At 35.5% G+C, this 21,087-nt stretch overlaps 1 protein-coding gene and 1 pseudogene across 2 annotated transcripts in view; one reads left to right on the top strand and one right to left on the bottom strand.

The window, feature by feature from the left end:
* The window catches only part of USP32 (ubiquitin specific peptidase 32), a 217,917-nt gene that overhangs the window by 129,879 nt on the left and 66,951 nt on the right, over positions 1-21,087 (bottom strand). For both annotated transcript variants that reach the window (XM_038547992.1, XM_038547993.1), the window contains exon 2: positions 12,114-12,241. In XM_038547992.1, coding sequence (XP_038403920.1) covers positions 12,114-12,241 — 128 coding nt within the window. The remainder of the gene's footprint in view (positions 1-12,113; positions 12,242-21,087) is intronic.
* LOC106559267 lies at positions 18,314-18,656 on the top strand (annotated as a pseudogene).

Below are 21,087 nucleotides of genomic sequence, written 5' to 3'. Positions count from 1 at the left end.
ATTAAGTCTGATTAATGATTATTACTTTAAATTTTTTAAAATATTATTGCTAATATACAGAAAGCCTCAAATTCTTTAGTACCCTCAAAAGGCTTGGGACAATTAAGCCAAACACAAATGTATAGACCTTTAGTACACATTTCAGATCCACTAATATATTTAATTGGGATCCCTGAACAGTTGGGGGGGATTATTTTCAAATACTTTTTTTTTTTAAAGATTTTATTTAATTATTCATGAGAGACACAGAGAAAGAGGCAGAGACAGAGGCGAGGGAAAAAGCAGGCTCCATGCAGGGAGCCCGATGTGGGACTCAATCCTGGGACCACAAGACCAAGCCCAGGGCTGAAGGCAGATGCTCAACCACTGATCCACCCTGGCACCCCTACTTTTTTAAAAATTAAAAACTTTATTTAAGGATATCAAGGTTGGCAAGAATATAGAAAAGTTGCAACTCTCATATACCACTGATGGTAATGTAAAATGGTACAGCCATTTTGGAACAGTCTGGCAGTTCCTCAAAAGGTTAAACAGAGTTACCATATGACCCAGAAATTCTAGCCAAGATATATGTCCAAGAGAAAGGAAAATATATGTCCACACAAATGCACATGAATGTTCATAGCATCACTATTTATAATATCCAAAAGGTAGAAATAACCCAAATATCCATCAATTGATTAACAAATAACAAAATACTGTATATCCATACAAGGGAATATCATTCACCAACAAGAAGGAATGAAGGACTGATACGTGCCACCACACAGCATAATGTTTTCAAGGTTCATCTAAGTCAAAGAAGCCAGTCACATAAGACCATATATGATTCCACTTCTACAAAATGCTTAGAATAGGTAAATCTATAAGACAGAAAGTAAATCAGTATATTAACCTAGGGCTGATGGAGGAGAGGATGGAGAAAATAGGAGTGACAAGGGTATAGGGTTTGCTTTTGGGGGTAATGAAATTAATTGTGGTGATAGTTGCAAAACTGAACAAATGAAGTCATTAACCATATGCTTTAAATGTGTAATTGAGGGGTGCCTAGCTGGTTCAGTTGGTGGAACATGAGACTCTTGATCTTGGGGTTTTAAGTTTGAGCCCCAAGCTAAGTGCAGAGATCACTTAAAAATAAAATTTAAAAAGGGGTGAGTTGAATAGAATATCTCAAAAATTAGGAAACTGTTAAGGAAAACGTTGTTAGGAAACATACCAGTATTTCTTTTAAAGCAAAGATCTGGTATATATACATAGCAGAGTTGGCTTAACACATTTTCCTAAACGCTGCTCCTATAAGCCTTTTTACTCATCTAAAATTTTTGAAAGTCAACTGTAAAAATAAAAAAGAATGAGGATGGGAAAAATAATTCAGAATGAATCCTCATATGTTAATATCATATATCAATATTATTTTTTATATAAATGTCAAAACACTTCAGCTGCTCTGTCATTTGGAAATTAATGAGAAAATTATTCTTCAGAGCTGGAATCCTATTAAAGTTGCCATCCAGATATAAAATAACTTGAGTGAGTAAATAAATAAATAAATAAATAAATAAATAAATAAATAAAATAATTTGATCAAACTATTTGCCTACTACTAATTTCTATGAGCAGTGCCAACTATAAACTGATCTTAAAACTTACAAATAATTTAAAAAGCTAGACTCTAGCCAGAATCTGTAAAAAAAAATAAAACATATTTTAAAAAATGCTACTAACTTGATTTTAAAGCTTCTTTCACATTAGACTAGGGAAAAAAAAAAACTAATTCTTAAGCCTGATTTCTCTTTCCTCTGAGGTCAAGTGCTTCATACAAATGGAATTTTATTATCTAGGATTTTCCCATTGTTGTTATTAATGGTACTTTAACAACATAAAAATGAGGTGGTTAAAATTCACCCTCAATTCACCATCTATATTTTACCTTGATATCTCACATATCAATGGCAAATAAAGAAAACACTAATTAAATCTTGCATCAGTTTTTTAATTCATATTTGGGACATGGAAGGCCAAAAAGCATAAAGGTTCATGGAATATTAGAGGATAGAAAGACAGCCTGATATAAACAGATAAATACATGACATATTTATGTATGTATCACAGCTATAAGTAGCTTTGAAGATCAGTGTAAAAGATTAGCCTTTGACTCATGAAAAAAAAAAAACATACTAAAAAGCTGTTAGAATGTGTGAGATGATTTAGCCACAGGTATGAAAACTAAGCAAATGAAAAAATAAGGCAATCATTAACCCCAGGGGGAAAAAAGACAAAAAAATAAAGACTAAATTGTAGCATATATATTGCAAAAATTTTTTTACATAATCCTAATACTGTAAATAACAAATACTGATTTATCCAAAAACTGTGATATAATTGCACTGAGAAGATGTCGAGGGGGGTGTATAAGAAAGCTATTTCCTACAATTAGAAAAGCAAAAGGGAGGCCTGGTGGCTCAGCAGTTGGGCGTCTGCCTTTGGCCCAGGGCGTGATCCTGGAGTCCCAGGATTGAGTCCCTGTCTGGAGCCTGCCCTCTGCCTGTGTCTCTGCCTCTCTGTGTGTGTGTCTCTCATGAATAAATAAATAAAATCTTTAAAAAAAAAAAAAAAAAAAAAAAAAGGAAAGCAAAGGATAAATCTAAAATCAAGTAAGAAAGAGTGAAGATTATTATTTAGGAGACAGAAGTATATACCAGAAACTATCACTAGGAAATGGTTGCCTCAAGATGGAGTAGGTGGGGGACTCTTGGTTTTTCACTAGCTCCTTCTGATTCTGCTCTAATCATATATCACTATGATAAAAAAAATAATTTAAAAGGGACGCCTGGGTAGCTCAATGGTTGAGCGCCTGCCTTGGCTCAGGGGGTGATCCTAGGGTCCAGGATCCAGTCCTGCATTCAGGCTCCTTGTGCAGAGCCTGCTTATGTCTCTGCCCCGCCCCCCTCATGAATAAATAAATAAAATCATTGAGAAAAAACAGATAATTTAAAACCTTTATTTGCAAAGCAGGATAATTGGCTACTGCTGGGGAAGGACTCTAGGTAATGGGTATAAGATGGAAAAGGGGGATGCCTGGGTGGCTCAGCGGTTGAGCATCTGCCTTCGGCCCAGGGCGTGATCCTGGAGACCCAGGATCAAGTCCCACATCAGGCTCCCTGCATGGAGCCTGCTTCTCCCTCTGCCTATGTCTCTGCCTGCCTCTTTCTGTGTCTCTCATAAATAAATAAATAAAATCTTTAAAAAAAAAAAAAAAAGATGGAAAAGGTTTGCTTTTCACTAAGCACACTTTTAGTGTGGTATTATCTATTTCTTTTAAGTCAATTATTAAATAATAGTTCACAAGACTATAAAACATGAAATAGAGCAACTGAAAACAAAAGCACTATAATTCAATTTAAATAATATAACTGGGATCCCTGGGTGGCTCAGTGGTTTAGTGCCTGCCTTCAGCCCAGGGCGTGATCCTGGGGACCGGGGATTGAGTCCCACATCAGGCTCCCTGCATGGAGCCTGCTTCTCTCACTGCCTGTGTCTCTGCCTCTCTGTCTCTCATGAATAAATAAATAAAAATTTTTTTAAATAAATAATATAACTAAAACATTCATTGCATATATTTTTCAAAAGGCAATTTTATTAAATAAAAATTTTATCTATATAGGAATGACTAGCCTCCTTGATACAGTCTAATCTATTTAAATAAATTCCTGTTGCTACTTACCCTGGATCATAATACAGTTTGTGTAATATAGCTTGTGGCAGAAACGGTTAGCAGTCTATACAATACCCATTTTTCCTTCCTTCCTTAGAAATAGAATCTCAATTTTTTTCCAAGATATTAATGATCAATCATAAATCAAAACTTGCATTTCAGATCATCTACCCTTGTAATTTGGGGGTCCATATTGGACATCATTGTTTATTTTCTTATTCTACTGAGACTTTTGGTGACATGGAATTCTTAAAACTCAGTATGAGAAACTCTCTAAGATGTCTCTCTCTTTGAGGTTCCCTGCAGAGAATCACCAAAGGAAAATTCATCCACATAGGATGAAATAGTTTAAGTACTATTTCCCCAAAAAGACTTACCAAGTATCAGGAAAATAAGTCTGGTTATTTTCACATGACATTCTAAGAGACAAATTAATTTTATTTATGTAGATTACTATCCTCTCAAATTACTTTATTGTTAAAGAATAAGTTATCAAAAACAAAAACAAAAACAAAACAAAAAGAATAAGTTATCAAATTTGTTAAAGGGAAAAAATTAAATACAATTTTCAGAAAAAAAATTAAAACATGCCATTTGCTCTATTTTGTTAAGTATATTTTATTATATTTGCCCCATAACTCATTTTTTTCCACATAAGAATTATCCTAGAGCTTCACATGCCTGTGTCAGGTATCTCTACTCCATAGAACCATTGACTATTAGATGTTAAGCATAAACCCATATCATAAAATGTTTATGTAACACTAGAGTCTGAAAGTAACTTACTAATACTCTTCTTAAATTTAGAGAATACTCCATATTACTTCTCCCCCTTCCTCAAGCCCAAAAGCAAAGGAGTCTTGCCTAAACAAAATAACCCAAGATACTCGTGTACATTACCTATTTATATCTGACAGACTGTCCAATAAACTAACCCTAGGATTAACTGGACAAACCAGATTACTAGTTCTGTTTGTCTTGGGTAACTTCCTGCTGCCACCATACTAGATAGCAAGTCCTGAGATTCAGTCTCTACCTCTTTTCTCATCTTTAAAGATACTCTATCTAAGACTATTCAAATACACAACTACAAGTCATACTCAGATCATAGACTACAGTGTCACTGGACATCAGTGAGGTAAATTATTAGAATACTCTCTCAATTAGCATGGCAATGGTTTAAAATAATTAAATAGTTTCTTTGCAGTTCTGGGTTGTAACTCCCCTTCCACTTACTAGCTTCCTTTAAAGCAAATATTTGTCCCTTTCTAATAGTTAGCAGATCAATTCCCATCCCATTGAAGAAGCTGAAGTCTCCTGAGATCCACGGGTGCTCTGAAGCAGCTTCAGGTTCAGCCACCAAGTTTATTCAAGTCAAAACTGGCTCTCTTTGGAGTCAGTGTCTCTGAACTCTACCGATGGAGATTTCCTGCCTAGCTTTTTTCCTTGATGTTTTCACAGCTTAATGCATGATTGTAAGATTGGATCCTTGTCCTCGCAACTGGCTCCCTGGACTACTTTATTATCCATACTTTTCTTGGAAACTGACAATCCTGGATCTTCTATTTCTAATGATCTCATTCTGAAATCTCTTCCCTTTAATTTCAATTTTCTACAAGTTTAATTTAATCCATAACTTCAAATCAAGAGAGAAAAAGGCAGAGTTCCAACTGTATCCCTGAGAATTCCTCCCTTTCACTGCCCCAGCTTTCCCAGCCTAAACTAGCCCACATCCTTTCCTGCTCCATTCCAGGCTGATTTCAAAGCCCACTAAAACATCAAAAATGTAACTGCACTCCTAACTTCTCTAATTACAATCAAGCTGCTAATAAATCTAATTCCTACAACAACTCTGATCAAAGGTTTGGAGGTTTTTTTGCCTCAAAACTTAAGTGACAAGGAAAAGACCCTGAAGTAAATTAATAAAGTTAGAACTAAAACCCAAATATCCAAACAAATACTAAATGATCTATTTTGTCAATAGTCAATTTTTATATTTTGGGCTCATTTTTCCAAATAGTATAAGTATCTTTCCTGAAAAACACAAAAAGCACATCTAATTAAATGTTTTACAAAGTTTTTGAGGGATAACTGAAATACAATAAACTGCAAATATTTTTTATTAGTCTCATTTTTATTTTATTTTTTTAAAGATTTTATTTATTCATAGAGAGGGGGGTGGGGGGCAGAGACACAGGCAGAAGGAGAAGCAGGCTCCATACAGGAAGCCCGACGCAGGACTCGATCCCGGGTCTCCAGGATCACACCCCAGGCCGCAGGCAGCGCTAAACCGCTGCGCCACCGGGGCTGCCCTAGTCTCATTTTTAAAGTTTTTTTTATTTAATTTTTTTTTTAAATTTATTTATGATAGTCAGAGAGAGAGAGAGAGAGGCAGAGACGCAGGCAGAGGGAGAAGCAGGCTCCATGCACCGGGAGCTTGACGTGGGACTCGATCCCAGGTCTCCAGGATCGCGCCCTGGGCCAAAGGCAGGCGCCAAACCGCTGCGCCACCCAGGGATTCCCCTAGTCTCATTTTTTTTTTCCCTAGTCTCATTTTTAAATTGTGTATTTAAAGTATACAAATAACCAGTTTTGTGATACGTGTCATACCACTAAAACTATCATCACAATAAAAAAAACTAATAACATTTTCATCATCTCAAAAGTGTCCTCATGTCCCTCTGTAATCTCTCTCTCCCTCTTCTCCTCCTACACCACCACCAACCAGTAAGCTTCCTTTCAGGATAGATAACTTTGCACCTTCTAAAATTTATATGAATGTAATCATAAGCATGTATTCTACTTTTACTTGGATTCTTTCACTTAGCACAGCAATTTTGAGATTCATTTATGTTTTCACATATATCGACACACCTTCCCTTTTAGATCTTCTCTTTTATCATTGAGTCAAAAACCAATTTTTCAAATTAGTTAAAAGAAAATCTTCATTGTGAATACATCTTATTGTATTTATGATGAATAGAATAGATATATTTAATATGCCTCTATTCTTTTTTTAATATTTTATTTATTTATTCCAGAGAGAGACAGGCAGACAGAGACAGGCAGAGGGAGAAGCAGGCTCCATGCAGGGAGCCAGATGTAGGACTCAGTCCTGGGTCTCCAGGACTGACTGAAGGCGGCGCTATTACACTGAGCCACCAGGGCTGCCCAATATGCCTCTATTCTAAAAGGAGGAATGTCATAGAAAGACTGCCCAATGAAGAAATATATTTGTTTTGTTTCTTAAATTCCGCATATGACCATATGATCATTGTCTTTCTCTGACTTATTTCACTTAGTGTAATATTATTTGTACCACATACTACACCAGTCAATGTCAGTACCTCAATTAATACAAGGATTCACGTAAGTGATTATGTATAAATTACTTTCTATAATGGTATTTTTTAGTTCCAGTATAAATGAGTAACTTCTATGACATTTACAATGCCACTTACAACATTCATAAGTTATATAATGTACCTGATGTAAGGTTTTTTTTTTTAATTTTTATTTATTTATGATAGTCACACACAGAGAGAGAGAGAGAGAGAGAGAGAGAGAGAGGCAGAGACACAGGCAGAGGGAGAAGCAGGCTCCATGCACTGGGAGCCCGACGTGGGATTTGATCCCGGGTCTCCAGGATCACGCCCTGGGCCAAAGGCAGGTGCCAAACCGCTGCACCACCCAGGGATCCCTGATGTAAGGTTTTATAGAAGAAGTTCACTAGTTCTGTTATGCCTAATGACTTGTTAGCTCTTCTACCATTAACTACTTTTCTTTTAAAAAAAAAAAAAAAAAAAGGAGATTTATTTATTTATTTGGGAGAGAGAGAGAGCATATGTGCATGTGCACACAAGCTGGGAGAGAGGTAGACGGAGATGAAGAGAATCCTCCAGCTGAGTCCATACTGCAGCCTCAATCCCAAGACCCCGAGATGATGACCTGAGCCAAAAATCAAGGGTTGGATGCTCAACTGAGCCTCCCAGGCACCCTATAAACTCTGTTTCTCAACAGTTTACGAAGCTGTTTAAAAATCACTCTAGGATAAAATCTAGCAGTTAAGAATCATAAAGATAATGCACTTTTTACAAAAGTCTGTATGTAATTTTATGAGAGAATGAAATTAATATTTTCATCTAATAGAATCCTTGGAATCTTTTCTGTCCAGTCTTACAAAGAGAAATACTGAAAAACACTGAATTTTAAGAACTAGTGTACACATTACACCATGAACAAAAAGCAATGCAGTTAAAATCAAGTATAGTGAACATATTACAGACTCTAGTTACAGAGAAAGATTTTAATCCAGTATCCTGCCTAGTGTTCTCCTGTCAGCTATGTCAAGATCAGGATTTTCTGTAACAAATGGAAACATTAGCTATTCTTCTCTGGTTGATAGAAACACATTAGTTATTTTGGTATATTACAACAGTCAATAATCAATAGCATCAAGCCCAACAGTCAATGACTAGAGTTGTCAAGAAAGTTATCATCCATCATTCTAGTAAATCCAACATAAAGGAATGTCATAAATAATACAGATCAACTAACATCAAAACAAACACTAATCATAATTCTGTGGTCAGTTCCCCCTAAACCTAGACTATCTAGTAAATAAATATATGCCCATAGTCCCAAGGGGCATTTAAACATAAATTTATCCCCACTATCAGAAAAATATCCTACTAATCAACTCTTTTCATATTTGATCACTACATCTGAAAACACTAGGCTCTAAGATTGCTTTCACTTAAAATTTGCATTTTCCTCTAATTTGTAAAAGATTAAATGTTCGAAGACTGCAAAAGTTATTAGCAAAGCTAACTAATTTCACAAATAGTGGTTTCTGGTCATTCTTGTCATAGGGTTTTGCAAAATAATAAAATTACCTTTAAAAAAATTAATAAATCAAATACTTATTAAGTTTATACTATATGCACAGCACTCTGGGGCAGTTTTTTAAGTCATAAAGTCTGCCCATCAAGAATTGTAACTTAGTTGAAGGACAAGACTTAAATGAACAATTAGCAAATAAGCCATCATCACTTCATAAAATGTGCTACATAGTAGAGGCAGACTTTAACATCTGTAAGAAATGGTAGAAAAACAATGTGGGCTAAAACAAAACTGTCAGAGGCAGCTATGAGGAGAAAGGTAGAATGGTATTACTATACTAACCAGTCATCCAGAATTGAAATCAATCCTGAGATAGAGATTTAAGAGTATCCAGTAAAAGGAAATAGTTAATGAATAGCTAACACAAATTCACTTGCCTAGCAGATTTTCTAAATGGTAAATACTACTTTTAAGTGAATGTGAAAACAGGAAGAAATGATTACAAATTTATACTAGGTGGAAATGTTTTGTATTTAGAATTTCTTTGGGAGGACAGGAGTTGGAGAATGGGTGACATGCTAAAGAAAATATAAGTACTGGATTATTAAGAGTTAGTAGCCTTGGTTTAGAAGAGGGCAATTTCAAGTATTACCCATTTTTCATTTACTTACCACGTACTTCTTTTGATTTTGTTTTCTCAATCTCCTCAAATTCTATTCATTTAATATTCTACTCAAATAACACATGGTTACTATTATAAGCAAGATCAGAATTGCATCAAAATATTAATTACACTAATCTATCCTAAAATGAGACTAATTAAATCAATGCTTAAATTCCAAAAATCATAAACTGTCATGAGTTCTTATTCCTCATCCAAAATGTCTTGGAATTTATCATAGCAAACCTTCAGAGAAGGTAAAAAAAAGTTTAGTTCAATCCTAAATAAATCTCTCTTTTGCTCTAAAATTATACAGCTACTCTTCAAGAAAATAATTTAGAAACTCACATTGCTTCCTTAATTAACATATTAAGGACTAAATTTACTTAAGTTCATCATCCTTTTCCACTAAAATTCCAAAAATACTTCCCCTTACTCTTGAAAGATATGTTATTACTTTTACTTTAAAGGAAAACATTGATTTCACTAGGGAATGAAGTTCTCTCACCATCCACAATTGGCAGCTTAAATGGTTCCTGTGGCTTTTCTTTCTTTCTTTCTTTTTTCTTCTGTGGCTTTTCTTAGAGAGATACTGGCATTAAAATAATGCTGTTGTGGTTCAAAACATTAATTTCAGAATCTCACCAAGAGTAAGTGACCCTCTCCACCCAAATTTAAGGCTGAAGTTCTCCACGGGATTTTAAGAAAGGTCTTACAAGGGCCATTACTTTATTTATAAATCCCATCATTTAACTTATTTCCCTGCAGCTGTAAGAACACAGACCTCCATCTGAATCTACCTACTCACTAAAACTAAATTAAAGCTTCAAAACTACCTGTACAGATCTACACTTCCATTTTATTTTATTTTATTTTATTTTATTTTATTTTTTATTTTTTTTTTTTTACACTTCCATTTTATTTAAAATGTACAATTATGGGTACCTGGGTGGCTCAGTGGTTGAGCACCTGTCTTTGGCTCAGGTCATGACCCCAGTGTCCTGGGATCAAGTCCCGCATCAGACTCCCCATAGGAAGCCTGCTTCTCCCTCTGCCTATATCTTTGCTTCTGTCTCTCTCCTAAATAAATAAATAAATAAATAAATAAATAAATAAATAAATAAAATCTTATAAATAAAATAAAATAAAATGTACAACTTCCTCTTCAGCAAGTAACTTTGAACTCTGCAAATATGAATTATACTAATAAATTCTCTCCCTTTCCCAAATACACACAAAAGCTAATGAAGTCTATCTACTGACCTGCCTATCTCAGAGAGATGGCTAAAATAAACCACAAGTTCATTTTATATGAATGTTGAAACTGCTCCAGAACTGAGCTCAAATGAGGTTCACTCACCCTTTTTAGATTATGGTATGAAAAACTATAAAGACTTCCTTTCCTGAGAAAATTCCAGTGATTAATTAAAGATAAAAGTACTTAGCTCCTTATCATACCTCACAATTTACACAATATATTATGCATGCTAATCAATATCCACATGCTAATAGTACCCGCCCTCATTTAAATTAAGCCTATGTCAGGAAATAATAGGGCAAAAAAAGCTAATATCATCACTAAGAGCATTTATAGAGTTTATGTGTTTTAATACAGTGCTAGATTTGACACAAAAAAAGCATTAACTACAATGAAACTAAAACTTGAAACTATTACTGTGGACTTTACCATTTAACATTAAGATCATTCTTGTAAAATAATTATTTTAATTATTCTAGCCGGTGATGACCTTTAACAGAGTCCAAAGGGCAGAGCAAGAATCTTAAAGCAGTTTTGGGGGAAATGAAATTTATTAGATATTCACATAAAAATGATGTTGCAAGGAGTTCCACTTCCACCTTAGATGTAAAAAGTCTGAAAGTGTATTACTTCCATCCTAAAAACCAGACAGTCAAATAAACTATATTACATTTCTTGAGCCTGTCAGAGGCAACCAAGTAGCCTGACACCTCAGAAAGGACAGATTCCTCCAAAACACAGGATTAATGAACTGCCTCTCCAATAGCAGAACATGGGAAGAAGATGCAGCTGCTATGCAAGTGAGTAAGAAAAAAACCAACTAAAATTTTAACAAATGTATTTTCTGTTTCCATAGAGTTGGCTATTCTAAGCCATTTCGTACAAATGAGGTTAAAAAAATTAAAAATGTAAACTCTATTATTATAGAAACTACAGGTTCAAAAGCACGCAACAGGTTAGAAACAGAAGCTATCACTAATTAAGAATGGCAAATTACAGTTCTATGTAATATACTAATCTTAAAATTCCCATAATTTTCAGTGTTTTGTTAATGTTTTCAGTGTTTTATTCTTATTTCACATTTTGAATGATATAATGCATATCTGTATAGACAGCCATAAAAACAGTTAACTTACTGTTTTTAGGAGGGTATATTTATATCAACTTAGGACATTTTATCTCTACCTAAATTTTTTAGTAGAAATTAAATAAGACTTTACAGGTTCCAATAAGCTAGTGTTTCATTCACAACATTTAATTTTATAGAATTAATTTAATTAGGCTTTGTTATCGAGAAAGTTTTTCTTTAACACAAAATCTGTAAAACATACTCCCAACATAAAACTTGTATGTCAGAGTAGTGAAGTGTGTAAGAATAAGAAGTTGGTCAAACTACTGGGCCCATGGTTATAGTCAGTGGCTATGAAAGCTCAGTATAAAAGCAGCACAAATGCAGATCTGTGTTACTTCTCTTTGGCCTCTAAAAATATAGCCATATTGACATCTAAGCTCTACTGACTTACTCAGCAAGAAAAATAACTGTGGGGAAGATTACCTATGTTAAGACCAGAAAGCTCCTCAAGAATTCAGGCTGGTGGAAAAGTATGTCAAAGGAAAATCTAGAATATAAAGATTACCTCAGCCACTTTTGGAGGCACTCCATCACCAAGCACTTCCCTGATGAAGCAGTGCTGGCCCATATAATAAGAGAGTCCACATGTCCTCTTGAAGGCATCTTTCAGTCGTTTCAGCTCTACATCTGTAACTGCAAATCAGAAGTTGAAGAGGGTAAGAAACTGTAAGAGAAAAGAAGGCTCTTAAAATCTTCTTTTTTAAAAAATAAGTGTTGGCAAGGATATGGAGAAAAGGGAACACCTTTGCATTGTTGGTGGGACTGTAAATTGATGCAGCTACAATGGAACATTTTGGAGGTTCCTCAAAAAATTAAAAACAGAAATACTATATGATTCAGCAGTCTACTTCTGAGTATTCCCCCGACTTGAGTATTTATCCACAGAAAACAAAAACACTAATTTCAAGAGACAGATGCACCTCTATGTTCACTGCAGCATTTTGTAAAATAGCCAAATTATGGAAGCAACCTAAGTGTCCATTAATAGATAAATGGGTATGGGGTGTCTGAGTGGCTCAGTCGGTTAAGCAGTTGGCTCTTGATTTCGGCTCAGGTAATGATCTTGGGAATCTGAGATCAAGCCCTGCATCAGGCTCCACGCGCAGTATGGAGTCTGCTTGACATTCTCTCTCTCTCCCTCTGCCTCTCCCCCCATTCATGCTTGCTCTCTCTCTCTCAAAATAAATAAAATCTTTTAAAAAATAAATGGATAAGATGATGTGTATATATAAATACACACGGGATCCCTGGGTGGCACAGCGGTTTAGCGCCTGCCTTTGGCCCAGGGTGCGATCCTGGAGACCCGGGATCAAATCCCATGTCGGGCTCCCGGTGCATGGAGCCTGCTTCTCCCTCTGCCTATGTCTCTGCCTCTCTCTCTCTCTCTCTCTGTGACTATCATAAATAAATAAAAATTTTTTAAAATAAAAAATAAATAAACACACACATATATATGTAATACAGACTATTACTCAGCCATAAAACTGAGTAAAATCTTGCCATTTGCAACAACTTGGATGGACCTAGAGGGTATTATTTTAAGTGAAATAACTGACAGGGAAAGACAAATACCGTATGATTTCACTTATATGTGGACTCTAACAAAACAGAAACAGACTCATAAATACAGAGAACCAACTGGTGGTTGCCAGAGGAAAGACAGATGAGGGGATGGATAAAATAAATGAAGGGGATAAAGCAGTACAAACTTCCAGTTGTAAAATAAATAAGTCATGTAAAGAGGATGTAAAAGGTATGTAAAGAGCAGCAGTGGGAATATAGTCAATAATATTTTATTAGGGCACCTGGTGGCTCAGTCAGTTAAGTGTCTGCCTTCAGCTCAGGTCATGATTCTGGGGTCCTGGAATCAAGCCCTGCATTGGGGTTCCTGCTCAGCAGGTAGCTATTGTCCTCTTCCCTGACCCCTGCTTGTGCTCTCTCTCTCTCTCTCTCTCTCTCTCTCTCTCTCTCACACACACACACACACACTCGCTCTCTCTCTCAAATAAATAAAATTTAAAATAATAATAATATTGTATTACCCTTGTATAGTGGCAGACAACAAACATTTCATACTTATAAATGTTGAATCACTATGTTGTATATCTAAGACTAATACAATATTATATACCAAATATACTTCAAATTTCTTTGAGATAAAAATATTTATACTTCTTAAGCACTTATTTATTCATGTGGAGGACAGTCCCCACAAAATCTAAGCTAAAGATTAGATTTTGTCATTTACAAAGAAAGCAATCTACAAACTGATTATTCTAACAACCTAATATTTTTAGACATTCACTAAAAACAAAAATTACTAAGTCACTACTTTTAGGCATTTTTTTTCACCAAACAGAACTTTGTCTATAAGGACGAGAAAAATACAATTATGCAGTCAGTTCAAGGATCAAAATGATGGCACAGAAAAGGTACTTTTAGCCCATGCTGGAGGAAAGAGAAGACTCTGAACAGAGAGGATGATTACATAAAAATTTAAAGACTAACCAAAGCAAAAAGGACAAAGGTATGCAAGGCAGAGATGATAGGTTTGTTACAAAGTACAATGACAGATGGAATGTATGGAATTGTACGTTACTAGAACAAAATAAACAAGGTGGGGAGTAGTATATAATAAACCTAGGGAGGCAGTCTTTTGACCAAGTCATAGAAATTTTGGTCTGTCGTAATAAGGAAGGGATATAGTCAGACACAATTCAGATACAAATTCCAGGCAGATAGGAAACAGAACATAGATACAATGCAGTTCATTCTACCAGTAGTGCAGAAAAGCAAAAGGTAGACTAATACAAGAAGAAAAGAAGATAAATCTGGAAAATGTCTACAAAGAAGAGTCAGTACAACTTGAAGCCTGACTGAGAAGCAATTTAGGATAATGTTTAGGAGTCTAGTCAGGGAAACTTGAAGGATGGTATGCCATGTAGAAAGGGAATAAGAAAAAGAGTAAGTGAGGAAGAAAAGATAATAAATTCTGGGAAGGATATATTGCATATGAAAAACCTTGGGGGGGGATAAAAACCTTGGGGAAATTCAGTGGGTTTTTACAATTATGAGTGTAAAGCTTAGGAGAGTTTTGAGGAGAGTCATCAGCGTATAGGTGGCAATTAAACGACAAGAAGCACAGTCTAAGAAACCAATGCTTATAGGATCTGCAGACAAAGAAAAAGTACTCTAATAATATTGATAAGGAATAATTAGAACAGGAAAAACAAGAAAAGTATAGTCTCCAAAGGACAAGAAAAAGGAACTGGTCTACAGTCTCGCATAAGGCAGAAAGAACCAACAAGATAAATACTGAAGAGTCCCGGCATATATATTATCTTTCAATAAATGTTTGTAGTAGGGAGAGAAACCTCATGGGTTTGACAACTTGTGAGGCAATGATAAAACATTAAGAACTAATATTCGAATAAGTTGCTAGAGAAAAGTATGAATACTACATGCTTAATTCATTAAAAATTGGAGTCATACTATTAATATCCTCAATATATTAATTTTTTTTCCTTATAAGAATGCAAAAGTGAGGGGTGCCTGGGTGGCTCAGCCTGGGTCATAATCTCGGGGTCATGAGACCAGGCGCTGTGTCAGGTGGAAGCTGCTTGAGATTCTCACCCTCTCCCTCTGCCCCTCCCCCTACATGTGTGTGTTCTTTCTCTCTCTTTAAGAAAAAAAAAAAAAAGGAATGCAGAAGTGAAAAACAAAACAAAACTCCTCTCATAAATTAAAGTAATGGAAAAGAAATTACTTCAGCTACTGGAATATATATTTCCTCAAGATGCCTAATTTTCATTAACAGCTTTACTAACAAATTAGAATGCTCATCATCTAGTGGAAGAGACAAGAAAATCAATCACTGGGATATAAAATGATAATCTCATACACTGTTGGTTACAGATCATTTGAAGGACTGGTAGTAAGTTTAAAAAATAGCAGTCTGATGACTAATGAACTTATTCATTTATAACGTGAGAATATGTATAAACATATGCATAAGATTTTTAAAGCATTTATAAGAAGAAAATGATGTCCATCAACACAGGACAGATTGGATAAGTTATTGTATATGCTTGAAATAGAATATCAGACACTAAAATCTTGCCATGGATCCATAGTTATTGAAAATAAACAGCACTTTTATTTTTCAAAATAGACTAACAATTGGCTGATCTGTAGACATGGAGTACATAAAAGTGTTGTCTTCTGTACAACTGAAACTTTGAAAAATAAAAAATAAAAATTTAGGAGGACTGCAATCCAGCTGGGCCATACCTTATCCCTGGAGCTTTCTGTAAGATGGCAGTTTGAAAAGTATATACCTTAAGAATGGTTGGGAGAACTCTGTACACTAATGCAAAGTGCTCAGAACAGTGCCTGAGTTATAGAAAGCCATCTAAATGTTATTTACTGTGGCTGTCATCATTATCAGTGAGAGAAGAATAGCCTCCCATAACTTGTGAGACTAACATGAAATAAAATGAAATTACACCATAATACTACCCATATATATTTCTTTCTAATATCTTCACATACCTTTGTTTAAACAAAGGTGACTAAAAAAAAAAAAAAAGGTGACTAATGAATATTCAGCATATAGTAGAGCTCAGGTCTAACACATCCAGGTATTCAATAAATGGTAGCTATTTAAAAAATTAAATTAAAATGTAGGCAGATGGAAAAAAGAATAGAATCAAGCCTAGTAAAATTTTAAAGTAGGAAAACATAATATTAATGTAGTTATTTTAATTTTAGAAAGAAAAAAACCAGTTTCAGATAAAAAATGGAAAACTGAACACATTTTTAAAAATTTATTATCTAGGGTGACTGGGTGATAGGCACTGAGGGGGCACTTGGGATGAGCACTGGGTGTTATGTTATATGTTGGCAAATTGAACTCCAATAAAAAAATTTTTTTTAAAAAAGATGATAAAGTTTGGGGATCCCTGGGTGGCGCAGTGGTTTGGCGCCTGCCTTTGGCCCAGGGCGCGATCCTGGAGACCTGGGATTGAATCCCACATCAGGCTCCCGGTGCATGGAGCCTGCTTCTCCCTCTGCCTGTGTCTCTGCCTCTCTCTCTCTCTCTCTCTGTGACTATCATAAATAAATAAAAATTAAAAAAAAAAAAAAAGATGATAAAGTTTAAAAAAATCTATTATCTTAGAGCACTTGGGTGGCTCAGTCAATTAAGTGTCTGACTCTTGATTCCAGCTCGGGTCATGATCTCAGGGTTGTAAGATTGAGCCCTGGGTCGGGCTTGTGCTCAATGCGGAGTCCGCTAGGGATTCTCTCCCTTCCCCTGCCCCTCCCCCTGTTCACACTAGTGCTCTCTCTCAAATAAATAAATAAATAAATAAATAAAATCTTTTTTTAAAAAAACCCTCTTCTCTCTCTAGACTTCACTAAAACTACAGCAAGAATAAAAAAAAAGGATATAAACTCAAAAGGACAAAGAGAAGAGAAAACTGAACACCTAAGAGTCAAATTTTTCTGGCAACCACTAAGTATCTAGAGGAGTGGTGACTGACCTAAACAGACGAAAGATGGAAACCTAAACACTAGCAGTTGAGAAATATGAACAAGCAGCAAACTAATTTACCTATTTTACACTTTTTACCTATTTTACCTAAACCACTCCAAAAAAGGCTCAGGAACTCATGGTACCAGTTACCACCAAAGGGCCAGGGTAGTAGGTGCTAGAGGAGGTGGTAAAAGGTAGAGAGATCAAGAGAGACTGACTGGTTGAAGGCCTGTATGAAAAGTAGTTAGACTCTTATGTCTAAACTTAAAGCATGACGCTGTCAAGCACCGGTCTATCACATAACCATCACTTTCACACCAACTTTTTAGATGCAGATTATATATTAAAAGACCAGAGATACATTCTCTGATTCTGAGACAAAAAAAAAACAAACAAACAAAAGAATCTGAGACAGAAAGGGTCCATACGTGAAAACACCAGGTTTAGCTAAGAGCTGTAAGAATATGAAAAAAGGTAAAGATTAAGTGAGCACTTGTATCCCTTGCCCTACTACTCTGTATCCCTTGCCCCACTCTGACATATGTATCACCTAGCTGAAATAAACAGGAGTCTTCCCTGAAGAAAAGTAAATGAGAGCAGAACAAACGCCTGCCACTGAGTGAGAATCTCTATTCCTCCCTTAGAAATGTCTGGGTTCCCAACTAAACACCAAACAGAAAAATCCACAAGTCAACAAGTGATATATTCAAACATATAAGTCTTCCAATCTGGGGCACCCAGGTAGCTCAATCAGTTAAGCGTCTGCCTTTGGCTAGGTCATGATCCCTCCCTCTGCCTGCCTACCACTCTGCTTGCTTGTGCTCTCTCTCTCAAATAAATAAAATCTTAAAAAAAAAAAAAAAAAAAAAAGGGGTCTTCCGATCTATCCTTTTAATGCACACTTTTAAAAATAAATGGGTAGTTTGGCAGTTCTTACAAAGTTAAACATATACTTACACTAATAACCCAGCAATTTCACTCCTTGTGATTTACCCAAGAGAAATGAAAATACTATACAGAAATATACATAGGAGTTGTATTAATAATAGCCAAAACACTAGAAACAACTCCTTTGTCCATACACAGGTGAATAAATAAATGTGCTATATCCATACAAGGAACAGTATTCTGCAATAAAAATTAAGAAAATTGATTCATATAACAACATAAATGAATCTCAAAAATGATACTGAGCAAGGGGTCTGCCACGGAAATAAGATGACAAAGGGGATGTCATCGTTTGGAAAGCATCGCAGTAAGACGCACACATTGTGCCATCACTGTGGCTCTAAGGCCTACCACCTTCAGAAGTCCATCTGTGGCAAATGTGGCTACCCTGCAAAGTAGAAGAGAAGGTATAACTAGAGTGCCAAAGCTAAAAGACGAAATACCACTGGGACCGGTCAAATTAGGCACCTAAAAATTGTATACTGCAGATACAGGTGCGGACTCTGTGAAGGATCAACACCTAAGCCCAAAAGGGCACCTGTTGCAGCATCCAGTTTATCTTAATGATTTCAATGATTAGTCACAATAAACGTTCTGGCATTTAAAAATTAAAAATTTAAATTAAAAAAAAAAGATACTGAGCAAAAAAAACCAGACACTAAAAGAACATATACTGTATGACCACACTGTATCAAAGTCTTGAAGAGGCAAAATTAACTATGGTGACAAAGACAGTGGTTGACAAAGGGTGTATGGGTAGAAATGTAGGGAACGGACTGCAAAGATGTAGGCGGGAGCTCTTCTGAAGTGATGGAAATGTCTTAAGATATTTACGTGGGGTGGCGATTACACAAATAGTACATTTGTCAAAACTAAACTTCATACTTAAATCTGCATGCTTTATTGTATGTAAACTATATTTCAACAGAGTGGACCTTTAATAAATGAATGGACAGCCAAAGAACACCAAATATTGAGGAAGGTTCCAACAAGAAAGTTACCAAAACAAATAGGGGTTAGTAGGGTGAACAGATATAATGAAGAAAGAAGAAAAAAGAAAAATACTAAAGCTTCCAAATACTCTTAGAGAAGGATAAAAAGAAAATTGAATCCAAATAAGTACTAAAAAACACTATAATGAGAAAGTAGTAACAATCTCTTGGGCCCTTTCCCAGTCAGCTGTAAGAGAGTATTCTACATCAAGATGAGGGGATAAATAAAAGTAAGAGGGATCCCTGGGTGGTGCAGCGGTTTGGCGCCTGCCTTTGGCCCAGGGCGAGATCCTGGAGACCCGGGATCGAATCCCACATCGGGCTCCCGGTGCATGGAGCCTGCTTCTCCCTCGGCCTGTATCTGCCTCTCTCTCTCTCTCTGTGACTATCATAAATAAATAAAAATTGAAAAAAAAATAAAAATAAAAAAAATAAAAGTAAAAAAAGTAAAATAAAAAATAAAAATAAAAAATAAAAGTAAAATAAAAAAAATAAAAATAAAAATAAAAATAAATAAAAGTAAGAAAAGGGATCTAGGAAACACTGACTCCAGCATGACAGTAGTAAAGGGAATCCTCAGGCTGATTAGGATATGACATTACAGGATGACAGCTACATAGTAGGCCTAGAGGATAGGACCAGATTAGAAATGAATAAAGGCTCTAGAAAAAAAAAGAGAGAGAGAGAGAGAGAGAACAGGACAGAAAACCAAGTGATACATCTGACCACAGTGGGAATAGCTTTTTAGAGGTATTTCACCTTGAAAAAATAAATCTCAAGAACTAGTTTTAATTTAGGTTTTTCTTAACAACCTAAAAAAGAGGTGAAGCATTTCAAGGTACAGACAACCCTTGAACAATACTGGCTTGAACTGCGTGGGTCCACTTATACGTGGACTTTTTTTTTCAATAAAGGCACTGAAAAAATTTTGGGAGATTTGCAATTTGAAAAAACATCAACTGTATAGCCTAGAAATATTGAAAAATTTGAAAGGTATGTCATGAATGCATGAAATATATGTAGATACTGGTCTATTTTATCAGATTTATCAGAAAAACTTAAAATTTATCAAAACTTACACACACTTACAGACCATACATAGTACCATTTTAATAGAAAGAAATGTAAACAAATGTAAAGATACAGTATTAAATCGTAACTGCATAAAAGTAACTGTAGTACATACTGCACTACTGTAATAATTTTGTAGCCACCTCCTGTTGCTATTGTGGTAAGCTCAAGTGTTAGAATGTCTGCTTAAAATGCTGTGTGATGCTAATCATTTCCACATGAACAGTTCATATCTCCAAGTAAATTGTGTATCACAGTCAAAAGTGATCTCTCATGGTTCTCACGTATTTTTCATGTTTAGTGCAAAAGTGTAAGCCTTGAATAACATCATGGGACCCATACAAAGTGCCACTAGTGATGCTAGAAGTGCTCCCAAGAAGCAGAGAAAAATCATAACATTATAAGAAACAGCTGAATTGCTTGATATGTACCACAGACTCAGGTCTGCAGCTGTGACTGCCCACCATTTTAAGATAAATGAATCCACTGTAAGGACCATTATAGAAAAAGAAAAGGAAATTCATGAAGCCATCACCACATCTGTGTCAGCAGGAGTGAAAATCTTGCACTCTTTGTGAAATCTTTTTATCTTGTATTGAAAATGCAGCTTTTATGTGGGTACAGATTGTTAATGAGAAAGGCATACCTGTAGACTCTAATATGATTCAAGAAAAACCAAAGCCATCATATGACAACTTACAGCAAAAGATGAAGCAAAAGAAGGAAGGAAGGAAGGAAGGAAGGAAGGAAGGAAGGAAGGAAGGAAGGAAGGAAGGAAGGGAGGGAGGGAGGGAGGGAGGGAGGGAGGGAGGGAGGGAAAGGAAGTCTAAAACAAGATGAAGAATTTAATGCCAGCAAAGGATAGTTTAAGAATTTTAAAAAGAGGTTTGCCTTTAAAAATGTAAGAAAAGCAGCTTCTGCTGACCAAGAGG

The sequence above is a fragment of the Canis lupus genome, chromosome 9, assembly GCF_011100685.1.
Source record: "Canis lupus familiaris isolate Mischka breed German Shepherd chromosome 9, alternate assembly UU_Cfam_GSD_1.0, whole genome shotgun sequence".
Classification (NCBI taxonomy): domain Eukaryota; kingdom Metazoa; phylum Chordata; class Mammalia; order Carnivora; family Canidae; genus Canis; species Canis lupus.
Note: the sequence above shows the minus strand (reverse complement) of the source record. Positions and strands in the feature narration are given on the sequence as shown.